Raw genomic sequence first — 20,463 nt, 5'->3', positions numbered from 1 at the left:
CACAGCCGGCTAGAGCTTCGTGGCAATTGTTAGTGCAGATCAGTATTAGTATTTTACATATGTCAAGAAGGGAGTTTTCCACAAGTCGCAGATTTTACAAGCTACATAGGGATACCTATGCCTTAACACTCAAGAGATGACCCTCTAGGAGGGAGGGGCAGAATGAGTGCCTTCCCAGTGATAGGCTGGGGGGTGGTGGTGGAAGGGAGCAAGCCTCTGGTTAGAGTCTCAGCAATGTATTCGTTCAGGAAACATTTCTGGGGAGCAGGCAGGTGGGTGAGACCCTGCCGCCACCCTGACAGGCCTGTAGACGGAGCAGGACCACGGCACAGAGCAAATGCCTGTGGACCGCCACACCTCGGCGTCTAACCCAAGCATTTCCCACAGCAACCACCCCAGAGGTTCAGAATTAGGGAAGCTGAGAGTGAGAAATTCTCAATCCGCCATCGTCAAAATCAACAGGACTCACTTTGACAACAGTCCTCACTACAGCTTTCAGCTGAGATCAAGAAAACACCTGCAACTTTGTTCAAACTGAGTAAAATTTTTGCAATTTGATAGAAGGGATGCCAGGCATGAGTATTGCAACCAACTTTTAGCTGGGCTTAAAAGGCAGCATGACCCTCTACATATTCAAACTACAGTGGGATTTAATGAAGAAGATCCATGAATTGTCATTAAACTGACTTTAGTTGAAGAACTATGGCAGTTTTATCAGAGCTACTTGGGCTTACTTGTATTAGTTCCTATTGCTATAACAAGTTCCCACAAATTTAGTGGCTTAAAACAAATTTATCTCAGCATTCTGGAGGTCAGAAGTTCAAAATTAGTCTCACCAGGCTAAAGTCAAGGTGTTGGCAGGGCTGGTTCCTCGCGGAGGCTCCAGGGGAGGATTCCTTTCCTTACCTTTTCCGACTCCTAAGGTCTGCATACCCTGGCTTGTGGCCACTCCCTCCGTCCTCAAAGCCAGCCTCAGAGCACCTTCGACTGTCTCTCTCCATCCGTCGTCACAGCACGCTCTCACGCCAGCTGTCCTGCCTCCTTCATAAGAATGCTGTGTTTACATTGAGCCCACCTGGCCAGTCCACGGTGCTCTCCCCATCTGAAGGTCCTTAACTTAACCACATCAGTTAAAGTCCTTTTTCCAGGGAAGGTGGCATATTCACAGGCTTTGAGGATTAGGATGTAGACATCTTTGAGGACCATTGTTCTATCACAGGTATGAAGCCACATGACATTTTAAAGGCAAATAGTCTTTTTTTTTTTTTTTTTTTTTTGAGATGGAGTTTTGCTCTTGTTGCCCAGGCTGGAGTGCAATGGCACAATCTCGGCTCACCACAACCTCCGCCTCCTAGGTTCTAGTGAGTCTCCTGCCTCAGCCTTCCGAGTAGCTGGAATTATAGGCATGCACCACCATGCCTGGCTAATTTTTTGTATTTTTAGTAGAGACGGGGTTTCTCCATTGGTCAGGCTGATCTCGAACTCCCAGCCTTAGGGGATCCGCCCACCTCAGCCTCCCAAAGTGTTGGGATTACAGGCGTGAGCCACCGCGCCCAGCTGGCAAATAGTCTTTTTGAGCATGGAATCATGACCCAGTCCAAGCTACACTGGTGGCTCTAGAGCAGTGGTCAGCAAACCTGTTCTTAAAGGGCTAGATAGTAAATATTTTAAGCTCTGTGGGCCAAATCCTCAACTCTGTATTGTAACATGAAAGCAGGCATAGATGACAAAGAAACAAAGGAGCATGGATGTGTTCCAGTAAAACTTTATTTGCAAAACAGGTAGCAGGGCAAATTTGGCCCTAGAGTCATACCCCTACTCTAGGTCCAACTAAAATAAAAGAATTCTGTTCAACCTTAACATTGGAGTCAAGTATGCAGAGAACTTAGACTGTTGGATTAAGGACAATGAAAAGCTGGCCAAAGAGTAATTGGTTTACAGATTGGACCTAATAATCATGTCAACCAGGCAAATATTTATTATACCAGAAGCTACCTTTGTGTTACCAGAATGCAAACCCTGACAAACCAGACCACAAGTTACCTGCAGATAAGCACTACAAAAGAAGCCAGCCAGGCAAAGATACTGTTTTAGCACCAGGTGTCAGGAGCAATACCTGTGACCAGAGCTAATAGTACAACCAGTGCTATCCACAATCTCCTGACAACCAAGTTGTTTTCCAGAGAAGAACGAGTGTCTATAGCAAGCTTGTCCAACCCATGGCCTGTGGGCCGCATGTGGCCCATGGCTTTCAATGTGGCCCACTACAAATTTCTAAACTTTCTTAAAACATAATCAGATTTTTTTTGAGATCTTTTTTTTTTTTAAAGCTTATCAGCTATCATTAGTGTTAGTGTATTTTATATGTGGCCCAAGACAATTCTTCTTCCCATGTGGCCCAGGGAGGTCAAAAGATTGGACACCCCTGGTCTACAGGCTTGAGCAGCAAGTAATTGCCCCAAAGATGGCTGCCAAGGAACAGGGCAGATGGATCTGAAATCCGTGATAGTGTTTGTCAGGCATAATCGCCAGATGGAAATCATGGGAGAACCAAGAGGATTAATCAAGATATTACCAATATGGTGACCAAGGCCTTGATTGTTAGAATTGAAGAAGGAGCTCTATTCTAGTCCATTTTCGAAATTCAGTAAGAACCGAACTAGCCTAGCTTTTCTTCTCTTCCAAAAACTCTATTTTTATGTTCATTTACCTTAAGGAAACACTGCCATACATACATTCCCAATCTGGTCTTGAACTCCTGAGCTCAAATGGTCCTCCTGCCTAGGCCTCCCAAAGTGTTGGGTTTACAGGTGTGAGCCCCTGCACCTGGCCATTTTCTCCTTTTTTGTACTTTTTCCACAAATAGTTGCTTTTTATATTGTAACAGTTAAATTCTATAGCATAACTACTTGCATTTGAAATTAAAAGGACTATGACAATGGAGTGCTTTTTACAGCCAATTGTTTTATACATTTTTACAATCTTTTACGTATGATATTTTCTTTCTTTCTTTTTTTTTTTGGAGACAGAGTCCCACTCTGTCACCCAGGCTAGAATGGAGTGGTGTGATCTCAGTTCACTGTAGCCTCAACCTCCTGGGCTCAAGGGATCCTTCCACCTCAGCCTCCTGAGTAGCTGGGACTACAGGCACGCACCACTACACCTAGTTAACTTTCTGTATTTTTTCTTTTTTTTTTTTTTTTGTAGAGACGCGGGGGCGGGCGGGGGGGCGGTCTTACCTTATTGCTCAGGCTGGTCTTGAACTCCTGGGCTCAAGTGTTCTGGCCTGCCTAGGTCTCCCAAAGTGTGCTGGAATTGCAGGTGTGAGTCACTGTGCCTGGCCTACTTATGGTATTTTCGAACAATATGAAACCTTTCAAAAAACCAGTCTAGTGTCTAGTCCATGTGGAAGACCAAACTCAGAGTAGACTATAGTATTTGCTAACTAAATCCAAGTTGCAGGAGCTTAGAGATTTAAATATCCATGTTGGTACAATATTGTTTGCTAATTCTAAAATAAATTCATGATCAGTATGCATTTGTGGTTAAATGTATTCTCATTCTATTATATAAACAGATTTATTCTGAGGATGTTTCCAAAAGTGCTTATGCAAAATTATTCTGCCAGAAATGTAGGCCTGATGGTTTATTCTTACAGGTTTATTCTTTATATTTTTATAGACTTATTCTTCCTGTTTGTGCCAATGTATCAATCTAAAATTAGTTTGTTTTCTTTCAGTCTGTTTATTGCTTCTGAAAAAGGGGACGCTGCTCAGCTGGTGTTGGTGTTGGGCTTGACGACACTTTCTGTGAATGTTGAAAAACTGCAAACTAAAATCAATGTGGCTGCTTGTGAGAAAGAACTGCTGCTGCAGAGAAACTGTTAGAGTGGTGCTGATAGCAACAGAGCCAACGAGAAGGAGCTCGTTTTCTTCCTCATCCGGCCTGCGTCCAGTGTCCCTCCAGCACCTCCTATTGTCAGAACTTAATAGGAAAAGTTGGCAAAGCAGAAATGAGATTTCTAAGTCCCAGCGTCACAGAGCAAAATCTAAAAGGGTAGGTTTGAAACTGAAAGACAGTAGCTTGACAATGGCATAGGTCCCTTTGCTTCTGAAACACCATGCACCCAGAAGAATTGGGAAGGGCACAGAAAGCGCCCGAAAGATCCATGAAAAACAGTGAAGATATGGTGGAATTCGGGAATGTATAGTTTTAGGTAGTTATCTAAAATTGTCCCTGAAATTGGTAAGTGAAATAAAGCTTGTGAAGGGGACATTAATTAGGCCACAATTGAAAGTAATCTTTATTTAGTTTATATTAGATAACTATTTTTTTTTTTTTTTTTGAGATGGAGTCTTGCTTTGTCCCTCAGGCTAGAGTACAATGGCTTGATCCTGGCTCACTACAACCTCTGCCTCCTGGGTTCAAGCGATTCTCCTGCCTCAGCCTCCTGAGCAGCTGTGATTACAGGCATGTGCCACCATGCTTGGCTAATTTTTGTATTTTTAGTATAGACGGAGTTTCACCATGTTGGCCAGGCTGGTCTCGAACTCCTGACTTCAGGTGATCCACCCACCTCCGTGTCCCAAAATGCTGGGGTTACAGGTATGAGCCACAGCGCCTGTCCTAGATAGCTTTTTAAAAATTTTTGGCACAGTGTCAGACATTTACTGGAAGCTAAGTAAATAAGTGATGGTTGGCAATCTTCAAAGTTCTCTAGTTATAACTATACCGAAATCAACTGGACCATTTTGTTTGAGAAACAAATTGAGAAAGTATCAAGTTTCTCCTTTAGTTTCACTTTTATCGTTGGTGCTTTACCAAGCTTGCATTTCTCTGGTTTCTAGAGTCAGCATAAATAGTTCCTTTGTTTTCCAAAGTTCCTCCTGCTCCTCTAAATGCTCTATATCCAAAAACTCATTTAAGAAACAAGTTGGAAAGTTTGCGTGTATGGAATGTGCTTTCAAAATGAACACTAAAAAAAAAAAAAGAAATAAAAAAATTTTTAAAACACTAAAAAAAAAGAAAAAAGTTTTTTGAAATTCTAATGATTAGAAAGAATAGATGGTGAAAACAGTAGTTAGCTATCTAGCAGTGAAATAGGTGAGAAAAAGAGATAAGGGAAGTGATGATGATGATGATATTGGATTAAAAGAGCAATAGAGACTGGAACAATCAGGAAAAAAGAACAAAGGTCACTAGCAGAAATAAAAGACATGACTTAGCTCTTACAGAGCTTTACAGGTATTGTATTGTATTAATCTTAAAATGCTATTTTTTTCCACAAATAGGATGCATTTTACAAACAATGCATGCCAAAGTTTAATTGGCAGTATCCTTTCTTCGTGGTATAGAGAATAATAGGTATTTTATAATCGATGGCATCTTAAATTAATATATACTAATCTGCAATTTACAGGAGCTACATTTCATGTACATAAGCAAGTATAGATCTGAAAAGCTAGCTGTAAAAAATAGCCAATGATTATAGAATATTCACAACGTACTATATCTAGTTTGCAGAATTAAGGAGGGGATTCTCCATGAATAGTGCCCCCCCAGCCAACACTTCAATATTTATACAACTTTGTTGATCACCATCCATGCTGTGATTCAAAATCTAATTCACAGGGCTATGTGTAGGAGGCACACAAGTTTTTCATACAAATGAGACAATTTTTGTGTGTGTGTGAAAGGGGGGGCTATTACTGTTTTGGGAAAACAGATGTAACCCCTAACTATTCAGGGCAAGCCAGAGGTATGCTTACACTAGCTATTTGCCCTGCATTTCAGAAGTTTAATGCTAAGCACCTCACTAAACAGACAGTGAAATGCTGAATAAATCAAAATCTTTATCACTACATCACTGAAATGGAAGTAAGGAATATGAAGAACCCAGAAGAATCTGACACAAAGGCCCTAGGAGGTGAGGAAGGCCCCAAACTTAGGCTGGCTTCGGAAATCTCCTGCCCAGGAGATCTTAAACTCTCACTTTGTTGATAATGTAGGATGCCAAGGCAAGAGGTAAAGTCAAGGTCTGCTACAGTCCAGACTAAAACCTTCTGATGAACCTGTGTCATGAAAGGGTTATACCTGCAACGTACAGATAAAGAGGCCTAGATCCTGCCATGCAGAATGCAGGAGTCAAAATCAACAACAAAACCCCACACCTATCTCCAACCTGTCACTCTCCCTCGAGAATTTGTAAATCACAAGCTGGCTCTTGTACAGAATTGTGGTCTGAAGTTGCACGGTGGTTTGAAACCCCTTAGTGAAGAATTTCATTCAAAGAGGTTCTGGGTAATGCCCCAGGCAACAGGCTAATGCATTCCCAATTCCCTTAGGAAGAACTCACGGTCAACTTAGGCCCCAAAGAATGTCCACAAAGTTTTAAGGAGAACAAGCTTATAATAAAAATGCACAAGACATACAAGGAAATAAAATACCATGAGTAAAAACCAACAGAAACAACAGATAAAGAATCCAGACATTGGAATTATCAGACACAATATTTAAAAAATGATTGGAAATGCAAATCAGAAACATGAAAATATATTCATCCCCAATAGATACCAGGGAAATGCAAATGAAATTCTCAGTGATACATCAATTCATATTCATCAGATTGACAGCAATGTTTTCAGTTGGCATTACCAGTTTGGCACTAGCTAGTTAGTGCATGTAAACATGTGCATACCCTCCATTCCTAGGGTATACCCTAGAGAAACTCTTACATATGTGCCAGGAGATGTAGACCAGAATGTCCATAGTAGTATTGTTTATAATATTAAAAAACCTGAGAATAATGCTAATGATCCCCAATGTTAAAACTGATATATTGTGCTGTATTCATACAATGCCAGCTTATAGAGCAGTGAAAAAAAATAACGCACCTATTTGCATCACCATGGATGAATCTCAAATACAATATTGAACAAAAGAATCAAGTCATAGAAGATGGATGCGGTGTGAGTCAGTCCGCTTACATAAGGAAAAAAGGGTATACGTTGTTTAAAGACACATACCAAGGTGATAAAACGGAAATGAAAGGCAAGGGAATAATCATCATGAAATTCAGGACAGTGGTCGTCCCTGGGAGAGGTGGGTAGCAAGGAAGTACGATCGAGGTAGACAATCGAGGGGTTTCTCAACTACCTGGTGATATTTATTTTCTTAACCTGGGTAGTAGGTTCATGGATGTTCACTTATCCTTTTTTAAAATGTACATTTTATACATAGTTTTGTATGTATTCTGTATTTTACAAAAAATAAAATTAAATAAGAAATTTTTCTTATAGTCCTTTTCTAACCCATGGAGCCTTCTGCTAGAATTCTGTGCTGTTCACATTCTCAATACCAGCTTCCTTAGCCATAAAGTAAAAGGGTCCAGGGGTTTGTAGCAGTTCTTCAGGGCTGCCGTACTCTACAATCTTCCCATTGTCTAGGACCATTACCCTGAAACAAGGAAGAAAGAAAAGTCTTAGAAAGCAGCATCTCAAGTCTAGGCATTTATAAGAATAACCAGGACTAAGTTGTGGTATAGTCAGACAAGGTTACAAAGCAGTGAAAATCAATGAGCCACAGCTACGCACATCAACATGGATTAATTCTGCAAATAATATTGAACAAAAGAATCAAGTAATAGAAGAATACAGGCAGTATGAGTCCATTTACATGAGTTTTTAAAAGAAGTACACATTGTTTAAGGATAGATTGGTTTACAAAGGGTGCCTATCATCTCCAAACAGCTTTCTAAGATTACTGACTTTGATTGTAATATGACACAGCTGGAAGGAATAGAAAGCATCTAGCTATTTCACAGAGCAGCAGCTGAGGCTCAGGACAGTTTGTAAAACTGAGCCTACAGGGAAGGTCTACAGTCAACATCTGCCTCTCACCGCTTGAGCTGCCACCTCCTCATACCCAGTTAATTGTTACAACACACAGTTGCCTATTTTACCCTCAAGATATGAATAGTTCCCTTAACCTTGTTCGCTTTCATTTGCTTGATGTAAAATTTTGGCCAGATTACTTGACATCCTTAAGTCTCAGTTTCCTCATCAGTAATATGGTGGTGGTTAAACCTTCTGCCATTAGGTGTTTCCCGGCAGACACTGTTACTGTAGAGCAAGGGTTAAGCCATCTGTGTCAAGCCCTGTCCCCCCACACTCACTTGTCACTGTCCATGATGGTGTGCAGCCTGTGGGCAATGGTGATCACTGTGCAGTGGGCGAACTCGTTTTGGATGGTCGTCTGAATGAGGTTGTCTGTCTCCAGATCCACCGCAGCAGTGGCCTCATCCAGGACCAGGATCTTGGATTTCCGAAGCAGAGCCCTGCCCAGGCACAGCAGCTGCCTCTGGCCTATGCTGCAGCCAATAGAAGCAGCTATGCGTTAGCTCCTAAGGACCAAGGAAAGATGCAGGGCAGGGGACCATTTTCATGTTCCAGATGAGACTTTCAAAACCCCCACTCCAAAATTGCCCTGGAATGTTTGGGCCTCTTCAACAAGCCGTACGTTGCTATTGTGAGCATTGTTTTTCAAACTTCCCCAATTGAAGACCCACCCCAAGTACTTAATTAAAAAGTCATATTTCTGGGCCCCTGCTTTACTCAATCAGAGTGGGGAGGAGCCTAGGAACGTGCCTTTTTACTAAGCACCCCAGGCCATTTTTATGCTTAAACAAGTTTGGATACCACTGGCCCAGAAACAATGCTTTGTATTTGGTTGCCGTGATATCAACATTTCCAAAACAACATGAATGTCACCAAGTTTACTTGAGCAGTATTTGACCTGAAACCATTAATATAGGGAGGAACTACACCAGAATGCACCATTGGCACTTCTTTGTGGCCTTAGCAAATCCATTTATTATTTTAATGTGTAATTCTAATCTCAAGGCTAATTATTTGTTCAAAGCCTTCTGCCTTGATTAGAGATGAAGCTATCTAATGAACGTGATTCTTGGTGTGAGATGCAATGTATGTGGAATTCAAATATGCTTGTAAAATGCAAATGGCTTTAATTTGCTAAAAGCCTGTAATGAAGGCTGGACCTCTTACTTACATAAAGAAGCTTTGGGAAATGATGTGAAGGAAATATTCAGGAATTTGCTAATTGCTCTTTCCTGCTGTGGCCATTAGGGAACATATTAAACAGGGGGTGGCTAAAGTTCTGTAATTCTCTGTAAGAAAATTTCTGCAGGAGATGAACTTCCAGTTTTCCCCCGTAATGTAAGATCAGAGACACTGAAAAACTATTTACTTAGCTTGTACCAAACTCCTGCCTGGCCCCAAGTGTCATGTATACTTTGGACTTCAGAGTAACAGACTCTGTTGCTGGGGCGCCACTTTGGCTTTCTGCTGCTCTCGCCCAGCTGAACTTGCCTGTCATTCAACAGAGAAATGTAAGTTTTAGTCCCCCGGTCCAGGTTTGAAACTCAGGTCTGAAATCAAGGCATTGGTAATACCATTTAAGCATCTCTCAGCTTGGACAGGAGAAAGATGGCATGATTTTTGTTTTTACAAATCAGAAATGTCAAGGCCTCCCATTGCAGCCTATCATAGCATCCCACATGTCCCCTCTGCAGCACAGATTGTACTGGCATTTACTGTCACATGTCTGTCTTCATTATGCTGTAAGTGCTAGGAAGTCAGGGTTGTGTCTCTCTTTGCCTCTGTATTTTCAGTACCTGGCACATAGTAGGTGTTATTACTGTTTTGTTTTGTTTTGAGACGGAGTTTTGCTCTTGTCACCCAGGCTGGAGTGCAATGGTGCAATCTCAGCTCACTGCAACATCTGCCTCCCGGGTTCAAGCAATTCTCCTGCCTCAGCCTCCCAAGGGATTACAGGCATGTGCCACCATGCCCAGCTAATTTTGTATTTTTAGTAGAGATGGGGTGTCTCCATGTTGGTCAGGCTGGTCTCAAACTCCCGACATCAGGTGATCCGCCTGCGTTGGCCTCCCAAAGTGCTGGAATTACAGGCAGGAGCCACGCACCTGGCCGGTGTTACTACATTTTTGCTGACTGAATGTTTGAATGAACTTTTACACTGGCCTAAAGACCTACTTGAGTCCTGCTAGTTGCTAGACCTGTTGTGGAGGGAAAGTAAACTGCCGATGCTCTCTACCAGGGCTTGTTCCCTGGGGCTACACACTGAAATCACGTGGGTCCCCGATTCAATTGGTCTGGGCTACAGTTTAGGCATTGGGAGCTTTAAAGCTTCCTGGGTGATTTTAGCTTGCAGCCTAGTTAATCACAAAACTCTAGGCAGTGCTTCTCAAGTGTAATGTGCACACAAATCACCTGGGAATCTTGCTAAAATGCAGATTCTGGTGAGTAAGTCTACACCCTGAGATTCTGCATGTGCAACAAGCTCCCAGGTAAAGCCAGAATGGCTGGTCCATGAATCAGTTACTGAGCCGTCCCTTCCTTCCTGAGCTTCAACTTGCAAATGGCCTATTCCCTGCCAACACCACTGAGGCACCTGGGACAGGAGCAAGACCTGTCCATGAGTAGTGGGCTTTGGCTGAGGGCAGAACTTCAGTGTATGGAAGGAAAAACAAAAATGTTACAGGAAAAAATGCCAGGTCAACTTATTAATGGACAGGCAAACATACAGTGAAGGCCAGAAGTGAACTGTCAACTATGTAAAAATGTTTTGGAAAGGTAAAAATAACTGAAAGCCAACAGAGTCTTTTGTTGATTTCAGGTGTTTCAGCAGTGCCTGAGGACTTTACAGACCTCACGTTCCCTGTCATCCGCATGCTCTTTAGATCAGTGGTTTTTAAACTGGGATGTGCTTAACAGCCTTGTGGGGATCCTTTAAAACTCCCCAAGTCCAGTCTAACCTCATACAATTAAATCAGACTCTAGGGTTGGACCAGGCAGCCAGACTATTTTCATCCTGATTGTGCACAGTTGGGAGCCTTTGCTTTCTGTGGTTCTCCACAACTGTGGGATGTGTAAGCTCACATTGTGTAATATCATATGAGGATTACATTTAATAACAAAGGTTTTCTTTCTCTTTTTTTTTTTTTTTTGAGATGGAGTCTCGCTCTGTCTCCCAGGCTGGAGTGCAGTGGTGCGATCTCGGCTCACTGCAACCTCTGCCTCCCAGGTTCAAGCAATTCTCTGCCTCAGCCTCCTGAGTAGCTGAGATTACAGGCACCCGCCACCACACCCAGTTAATTTTTTGTATTTTTAGTAGAGATGGGGTTTCACCATCTTGGCCAGGCTGGTCTTGAACTCCTGACCTCACGATCCACCGGCCTCAGCCTCCCAAAGTGCTGGGATTACAGGCATGAGCCACTGCACCCGGCCAATAACAAAGGTTTTCAAGAGTTATTTTATTATTATTATTATTATTTTAGACAGAGTCTTGCTCTGTTGCCCAGGCTGGAGTGTAGTGGCGCAATCTCGGCTCACTGCAACCTCTGCCTGCTGGGTTTAAGCGATTCTCCTGCCTCAGCCTCCTGAGTAGCTTGGGATGACAGGTGCCCACCACCATGCCGGGCTACTTTTTGTATTTTTAGTAGAGACAGGGTTTCACCATGTTGACCAGGCTGGTCTCCAACTCCTGACGTCAGGTGATCTACCTGCCTCAGCCTCCCAGCGTGCTGGGACTACAGACATGAGACACTGTGCCTGGCCAGTTTTCAAGAGTTTTGAAGCACTTTCACATCTATTTTATCTTGTGAAGTCTACAACAGGTTCATTTTACACTTTAGGAATCAGACCCGGAGAAGTCTACAACAGGTTCATTTTACACTTTAGGAATCAGACCCGGATGCAAATTCTATGCCGGACATCACCTAACACGAGGAACACGAGGAGTGGCCCCCTCACATCCTCTCACTGCCTGCAGGGCAGCAGGCTATGGAACATTACCTCAGGTTGCCACCGGCCTCTGTCACTTCGTGGGATAACCCAAGTTGCAGGTTGGCCACAAAAGACTTGAGGTGAGCCAGCTCCAGGGCCTTCCAAATCTCCTCATCTGAGTAGTTGTTGAAAGGGTCGAGATTCATCCTCAGGCTCCCAGAGAAGAGGATGGGGTCCTGCAAGTGAGGGGACAAGGGGGCTGTTGGGGCTCACACCAGAAAAGGACCTCGGAGTTCCTCGGGACTGGGAGATGGTGGATAGGACTGGCTTGAGGTGGATTCCTGAGGCAGGAAGCTGGTTTGTGGTTCAGCTTCCGCAAGGTTTTCCCTCCTCAGACTCGGAGTGGCTACCAGCCAGGGGCTAGGCACAGGGTTAAGAGAAGTCCTCGGTTTATTTTTTGCTTTTGAGATCCAGTTTCACTCTGTTGCCCAGACTGGAGTGCAGTGGCATGAACATCACTCACTACAGCCTTGATATCCTTAGCTCAGGTAATCCTCCCACCTCAGCCTCCCGAGTAGCTGGGACCACAGGCACGCACCACCATGCCTGGCTGATTTTTTTAATTTTTTGTAGAGATGGGTTCTTGCCATGTTGCCTAGGCTGATCTTGAACTTCTGGGCTCCAGTGATTTACTTGCCTCGGCCTCCCAAACCCAAACTCCTCGTTTCAAGGTGGAGGGATCAGAAGAGGGTAGAGGAAAGAATAGTACAGCCGCATGAGAAGAAGGTGTCACCCTTTTGAAGAGGCTGGAGAAAAGACTATCGAACTGAGCAAACACCAGACAGACCGAAGCTACCCCTAGAGGAACTGGGCTGCAGTGGGCGGAGGGGGAAAGGTTCTCCTGAGGAGCCGCGCGCTGCGGCGGAGTCTAGAGGCCTCGCGGCAATCCTTATCTGGCAGGATCCGGAGAGGAAGCCGAGGGGAAATCTTTCCTACTGATGCACGAAGCGTTCCGCTTGCTGGCAGAAACCTGCAGCAAATTCCCTCCTCTACCTTTTAACCATAGCAAATGGGAAGTATAAAGCTTAATGGCTTCCAGCTTCAGCGGCAAAACTGCTAATGCTGATTGCAGAAGTCTTGCAAACCGTCATGGACTATAGCAACGCTAAATAATCGGTCCTCTCTGCTTGACTTCTGTTGTGTTGCTGCCACCTAGTGGTCAGATACAGGCAGCCACAAATGCATATCACCAAACATTTCAAAACTTAAGTTCTGGAAACCTGGAAACGACGTGTCCATCCCAGGGAACTAGCTCAGGTATCCGGAGTAGACTGCGGAATTGACAGTGCTGACTGAATAGACATCAAGAAGAAGCTGCATATGTTTCCTGTGAAACAAGCTGCTCCCCACGGCATGTGCCCGAGTAAGTTCTAGAGCTCACCTGGGGGATGATGGTCAGCTTCTCTCGGAGGTCGTGGAGCCCAATGGAAGCGATATCTACTCCATCAATGATGATCTGACCACCGGCAGCCTCTAAGATTCTGAAGAGGCAGTTTGTGAGGGATGACTTTCCAGCTCCTGTCCTGCCCACCACACCAATCTGTGAATATAGTTCCCTTACCCATTAGTTCCACATGTAATTCTTGGGGAGAAGTTATTTAGCCAGGGCATTCACAGTCACAGGAGGTAAGAGGCAGTGATTGGCTGCTCCATCTCTAAGATACTAAACAGATTTTGGTTTTGGTGAGGAAAAAAGTACCCGGATGTCAGAAAAATATATCAAAAATCACTGTTTGCTGAGAACTATAGTCACTGTTTGAAATGGACTTTCTTGGCAGCTGTTGTTAACAATTATTATTGGAACTTATAGATAAAAACAAAGTCCTTGTTTAGGCCAGGCGCGGTCGCTCATGCCTGTAATCCCAGCACTTTGGGAGGCCAAGGCAGGCAGATCACCTGAGGTCAGGAGTTCAAGACCAGCCTGGTCAACATGGAGAAACCCCATCTCTACTAAAAATACAAAAAAACTTAGCCAGGCATGGTGGCGTGCACATGTAGTCCCAGCTACTTGGGAGTCTGAGTAGGAAAATCACTTGAACCCGGGAAGCAGAAGTTGCAGTGAGCCAAGATTGCACCACTGCACTCCAGCCTGGGTAATAGAGTGAGACTCCATCTCAAAAAATAAATGAATGAATGAATGAATGAATAAATAAATAAATAAATAAAAAGAAAAAAGAAAAATCCTTGTGAAGAAGGGAAAGATTAGGTCTGCCACCAGCTGAGAGCCAGACTCTGATCTGGACTTCAGCGTCCTTGCTCATCAGACACCAAGTCCTCGGAGAACAACAGCACCTAAGGAGGGTGCCTGACTTTGAAGACTGGGACGAGAACTGGGCCATTCTTCCTTCAGGGACAACCCTCCACACTGCTATTCTCAACAGTTCCTTCACCAGGCCTGGACGCCCCCTTGTTTCCTTCCTGACTTCCTCTCTGCATACTGTGAACCTTATAGGAAAGGGGCCCTGGTCAACTGGCTAGGAGGCAGGCAGGAGCTGAGCAGAAGGCCCCGACAGCTGCAGTAAGTCTGTGTGATTCCTGGCTGCTATCCTTCCCTCTGATACTGTGTCCCCACACCTCCCCAGGGCAGAGGAAGTGCCCTGACCCTCTCCCTCCATCCAAACGATAAAGGCTTAGGGCCCAGCTGCTCTCCACTCTGTCCAATTGCTGTTTGATCACAAGGCCTCCCATCCAGGCCTTGCTTCACTCCACCTACCTTCTCCATGCTACCGATGTCACAAGTGATCCCTCTGAGGACCAGATCCAGCTCAGGTCGGTACCGCACTTCGTAGTTGTTAAACTGGATCTTGCCTTTGCTGGGCCAATCTGGTGGAGGCCTCTTATCAGTCACCCAGGGTGCCTGGCAAGGAGACAAGATGAGATGTAAGTTTTCTAAGGTGGCAACTCAGCCAAACAGTCCGCCCATGACTCGTGTCATAGAACAAGAGAAGGGTAGCAGTGTCCCAGCTACCTAATGGCCTCTGCATTTAATAGAATGAACTGGACTTGTACTGTGGAAAGTTCCTACCTTATTCAGTTAAAGAAAAATACACCATGAGCTTGTGCTGTAGATCTCCGTGGTATGTTCCAAGACTTGACATCCCCTAAACCATTTCCTATTCTAAGTTCGAAGAAATGAGGTCCTTTGAGTTAGAGGAAAGGAAACTTTAGGGACCCATTATGGGCCCATGTGAAATATGGAGAAATTCTACAGATGCACCCTCAAAGGAGGTGCATGTTGTTTTTGCCTTGTCCCTGGATTTTTCCAGTTCCTCCTTACCTCATTTTCCACTTTTGTGTACTCAGTTATTCGCTCAGCCGCCACAATGTTGGTCTCTATTTCTGATGTCATCCTCACCAGCCAGTTCAGGGTTTGTGTGATCTACAGAAAAACCAGAAGACTGAAAATCATCATAGGCACAAAACTCAACTCAACCACTCAAACCACAAGGACAGTCCAGTGCTGACTTTGTACCCAGCACTGTGCTGGGCTCTGCAAGGGAGTAAAGAAAAGCGTAAGAAAGACAATCCTTGCCTTCTTAGGGAAGGAATTAAGAGCAGTGCATTGAATGGCTGCAGAACAATTAGGTATTCACGCAAAGGGCAATGTGAGTGTCTAGTGGTTTGGGGCTAAAGCTGGAATTGGAGAATCTGGCAATGGGTGGAGTGGGAGCAGAGGTCAGGCCTCCTGCCTGTATGCCTAGTGTTCTTTGTGAATCAGAGAAAGGCATGATCCAGGCCAGGGAATCTGTAGATTACTCAGATGCAAACTTCTCTCAGGAAAAGACTCAGGAGTTTGCATATATGCACAGGGAGTTTTTTGTTGAGCAAATGGTGGTTAGAGAAAGGGAGTCATAGACAGCAGAGGACAGAATTATGGGGACTCAGAGTATCCACTTTGTGTAGATTGAAGCATATGTAATTGCTGGTATTTGAGTCATTTTGTTTTGGTTCAGTATAATAGTTTCCTGACTATTTGCCTTGCCTGTCCTGGGCTAAAAAGCCTAGAAATAGGGGGATGAAAGGGCAGTGACACAAGGAACTAAGTGACTGCAGTCTCTTGCCTCCCTAGTAGCTGGGATTACAGTTACCCGCCACCACGCCTGGCTAATTTTTGTATTTTTAGTAGAGATGGGGTTTCACCATGTTGGCCAGGCTGGTCTCAAACTCCTGACCTCAGGTGATCCACCCGCCTCGGCCTCCCAAAGTGCTGGGATTGCAGGTGTGAGCCACTGCGCTCCACTAGCCTTATTAACTTCTAATGAAGACACTACTATTATATAAAGCCCACATATAACTATGCAAATCTCTTTGAACTAAAAAAAAATTAGTTCAAAACGATGGTCAAATGACTCATTTATAACAAATATTGATTGAATAATTACGGTAGTGCCAGCCACTATCTTAGGTGCTAGAAAAGAATCATGCCTGCCATGTATCCCCTAGTCATGCTGGGGATGCTGCAGTGAGACACATTCTATAGTTTTATCAGACTCTATGTTCTTTATTAGAATTACCTCCAATTATTCTACCATCTAAGAAAAATAAACACAGGAGGAATTATTTGTTCAAAAAGGCTTTATGATTACTGCTACATTCTAGAGAAGAAAGTTATGTATTCTCTCTTTTAATTAGAACCAAGCAAAGAGGCAGACAGGGAACAATTAGATCGAAACATATGAAATTGCCTTCTTAAGCCCTAAGGTCAACATTTATGTCCAGTTTTCTAGACGGCATTCATGTCTACTTAGGAAGAGTAAGGAGCATGTCCATGGGTAAAAGATGGAGCCAGGGTTTGAACCTCAGTCTCCCTTAGTCCCTCTGGGTTTAAGAAGGAATCAAGAGCACAGACTCCACAGTATACATCAGGCTTAATTTAAGAATAAGCGCACTAATGAAACCAAACTCTCAACCTTCAAACTCACATTGAGTGCATTGGACAGAACAAAGCCAACAGTGTCCCCACTTAGGGTATCTCTGTAGATAACCATCATCAAGGCTGAAAAGAAGACAATCAGGTTCCCAACCAGCTCCAGGCGAATTGCTAGCCACCTGTGGGGCAACAGAACAAGAGAGTGGGTGTCACTGATCACATCCTCATCTTAACCAGCAACCTTGGTGTTCATAGAACATTCTCAGAGGGTTTGACTCGATCAGGTTGCACTCTTAGGCGATGCTTCAATTTGACTTAGAAACATGTTTTCCTAAAAGCCTATTGATATTATTTTTAAGAAAATAAATTGCATTTTAAAGATCCTAGAGGGCTTTGCTGAACTAAGGGAATCCTACAGTGCAATGTCCACCAAACTCACCAAATCATAAGAATCACCTAGGGCAACTGTTAGTATACAACGTTACAAATTCATGTGGAAAATTCTGGACCCCTTCTTTTAAGATTCTGATTTCAGGGTGCCTAGGATGGGATTCAAGAATATGCATTTTTTCTGTTTGTTTTTGTTTTATGAGACAAGGTCTTGCTCTGTCACCAAGGCTAGAGTGCAGTGGCGTGATCATGGCTCACTGCAGCCTCGACCTCCGGGGCTCAAGCCATCCTCCCACCTCAACCTCCCAAGTAGCTGGAACTATAGGTGCACACCACCGAACCCAGCTACTTTTGTGTGTGTGTGTGTGTGTGTGTGTGTGTTTTCTGTAGAGCCTGGATTTCATCATGTTGTCCAGGCTGGTCTTGAACTCCTGGGCTCATGTGATCTGCTTGTCTCAGTCTCCCAAAGTGCTGGAATTACAGGTATGAGCCATTGCTCCCGGCCAAGAATCTGCATTTTAAATGAACGCTCCAAATGACTTCTTTTGATCAGGCTGGGGAAGCAATGCTGTAGTGAATCCATGTGTAAGATTAAAAAGTAAGCACCACAGGAAGGGTCAACGTGCCCCGTTTGATTTCGGCATTTGTAAAACGGGAAGAAGAAGCTGAGGGTGAAAGGAAGTTAGGTGCGAGTTGGCCACAGGTATATACACGGGGATTTCATAGAGAACTGAAGAGAACATGTGTATAGATACAGTTTATAAAAACGGACTTTCCCAGGCTGGGCGCGGTGGCTCACGCCTGTAATCCCAGCACTGTGGGAGGCTGAAGCAGGCAGATCACCTGAGGTAGAGAGTTCAAGACCAGCCTGACCAACATGGAGAAACCCCGTCTCTACTAAAAATAAAAAAAAATTAACTGGGCGTGGTGGTGCATGCCTGTAATCCCAGCTACTTGGGAGGCTGAGGCAGGAGAATTGCTTGAACCCAGGAGGCAGAGGTTGTGGTGAGCTGAGATTGCACCACTGTACTCCAGCCTGGGCAACAAGAGGGAAACTCCTTCAAAAAAAAAAAAAAAAGGGACTTTACCAAAGAAAATGTATTTAAATGTCCGCACCAATAATTCCAGCATGTGTATGAATAAAGATGATATGTACTTTACAGTGAAGGTCTAATAAGATTTACTTATATGCCTTTTCCTTCTTGGAAAGTCTCTAAGAAATAAAATATCTTTACAATCAAACTTCTGACCTTTCCACATTCCAAATAATACTGAGCATCTTTAGCGCCTCAAGACACTTTGGAAGCCACTCAAGAATTTTTCTTTCTGAAAAAGATCTTCCTCTTTCCAGGACATACCGCTTGCCAGGACTTAAGGATACTGGAGAATAACGTTCACGCTGTTCACAGGATGGAATTTTCTCTTTCTGTCGTCAATGGTCTTACCTAAAAATTTCCAACTCTCCTCTCTCCAACCTCCACTGCCTTCACTATCCAGAAAGAGTGTCATGACTATGGAGAATCTCACATCCGTTCTCAGAAAAGTAAACAGAGGATGTTCAGTTCACCCAGAACTTGTTTGGTACTGGGTTACAAAACGCTCACAAGTGTCATTTGACTTCCACCATGAGACAGGTGGAACCCTGTGAGATAGGGTGTGTTCTGGCCATTACAAAAACAAAGAAATGGAGATTTTCCTTAGAGAGGCCAAGGCAATTCACCCAGCTTGGTAAACAGCAGAGCTGGCATGGGGACCCAGTCTCTGACTCCAAAGCTCATGCTTTCTTCTCTCCACTTACACAGCACGACAGTGTGTGTGGCCAGAGTGAATTTCACACCACTAGCCATGCCTGCCCTCCCACAGCTAATGTCAAACATGTAGAACCCCAAAGCACACACATGGGTAAATACCCAGGGGAAGCCTCACCTGTTGGAGATGATCCAGGAAAAGACACATTTCTGGTTGGTGTCAATCCTCACCTCATTTTGTTTCAGAAATCGCTGCTGGTGCTCAAAGGCACGGATAACCGGCAAACCTGACACAGTCTCGCTGAAGTGAGAGTAGATTGGGGACCTGGTGACAGAGTCCAGACGCCTCAGCTGGCGGGAGGTAGACACGTAAAATATCTGGACACAAAAAGTAAAGAATCAGCCAGTCCTGCAGTCATGGGGCATCCACCATCTTCCTTCTTTCTGGCCACAACCCAGCGTTCTTCCCCTTGACGGCCACAGCTTACGTCTGAACAAGACAAAAGCCTGCCGTGCCATGTCTGGGAGCAGAATATGATGAGAGAGGCTCCGAGGAGACCAATGAGAAGACTGGGGTTGGTGGGGAACAGAGGAGGGTGAACATGAGGAGACCACACCACAGCCTCAGAGCTTTGAGTCTCCAAACCTCCCGAGGAGTTCTGTCAGCCTAACCCATATCCCCCAGATCTATGGATCTCATCCATGTGACAGTTTCTGTACTCATTAGAGAAAACGTCCTCAAGGCCGGGCGCGGTGGCTCAAGCCTGTAATCCCAGCACTTTGGGAGGCCGAGACGGGCGGATCACGAGGTCAGGAGATCGAGACCATCCTGGCTAATATGGTGAAACCCCGTCTCTACTAAAAAATACAAAAACCTAGCCGGGCGAGGTGGCGGGCGCCTGTAGTCCCAGCTACTCGGGAGGCTGAGGCAGGAGAATGGCGTAAACCCGGGAGGCGGGGCTTGCAGTGAGCTGAGATCCAGCCACTGCACTCCAGCCTGGGCGACAAAGTGAGACTCTATCTCAAAAAAAAAAAAAAAAGGAAAACGTCCTCAAAAGGATTTTGTAAAGGCAGCGGGGCCCATGGGGATGGGCAGGAAATGGCCAGAAAAAGGCATGCCTAGGTTTGGGTAAAAATGGAAGAATCTGTTCAGGTAAGTGACCAAAACTGTGCCTCAGTGGTGTGTGAAGGTACAGAGAATTCTGGAGGTATGCAGAGTGCTGAGGGGGTAAGAACTGGAACAGGGTGGAATCCAACGCAGGAAGAACCCTGTGGCCTGAGGGCAAGGGGGAGTGGAATGAGTCCGTGCTGCTACTAGATTCTGTGAGGATTTGTTGAAACCTGGGAAGAGTGGGGCATTGGAGAGTTGGGATGCAAAATGTTTTTTTTTTTTTTTGAGACAGAGTCTCGCTCTGTCGCCGGGTTGGAGTGCAGTGGCCAGATCTCAGCTCACTGCAAGCTCCGCCTCCCGGGTTTACGCCATTCTCCTGCCTCAGCCTCCCGAGTAGCTGGGACTACAGGCGCCCGCTGCCTCGCCCAGTTAGGTTTTTTTTTGTATTTTTTTTTAGTAGAG

The 20,463-nt window shown here is 44.6% G+C and overlaps 1 protein-coding gene across 3 annotated transcripts in view; it reads right to left on the bottom strand.

Moving 5' to 3' along the window:
- Nucleotides 1-6,394: 6,394 nt before the first annotated feature.
- ABCC2 (ATP binding cassette subfamily C member 2) overlaps nt 6,395-20,463 on the bottom strand; it is an 87,458-nt gene continuing 73,389 nt past the window's right edge. For all 3 annotated transcript variants that reach the window (XM_073019248.1, XM_073019249.1, XM_038009430.2), the window contains 8 exons: nt 19,069-19,268; nt 16,805-16,931; nt 15,160-15,261; nt 14,596-14,739; nt 13,264-13,422; nt 11,892-12,058; nt 8,174-8,368; nt 6,395-7,455 (listed from right to left, as the gene is read on the bottom strand). In XM_073019248.1, the coding sequence (XP_072875349.1) occupies nt 7,326-7,455; nt 8,174-8,368; nt 11,892-12,058; nt 13,264-13,422; nt 14,596-14,739; nt 15,160-15,261; nt 16,805-16,931; nt 19,069-19,268 (1,224 nt within the window). In that variant the 3' untranslated portion in view covers nt 6,395-7,325. The remainder of the gene's footprint in view (nt 7,456-8,173; nt 8,369-11,891; nt 12,059-13,263; nt 13,423-14,595; nt 14,740-15,159; nt 15,262-16,804; nt 16,932-19,068; nt 19,269-20,463) is intronic.

Source organism: Chlorocebus sabaeus, chromosome 9, assembly GCF_047675955.1.
Source record: "Chlorocebus sabaeus isolate Y175 chromosome 9, mChlSab1.0.hap1, whole genome shotgun sequence".
In the NCBI taxonomy this organism is placed as follows: domain Eukaryota; kingdom Metazoa; phylum Chordata; class Mammalia; order Primates; family Cercopithecidae; genus Chlorocebus; species Chlorocebus sabaeus.
The sequence above is the reverse complement of the archived record's forward strand: the minus strand, read 5'-3'. Positions and strand labels throughout refer to the sequence as shown.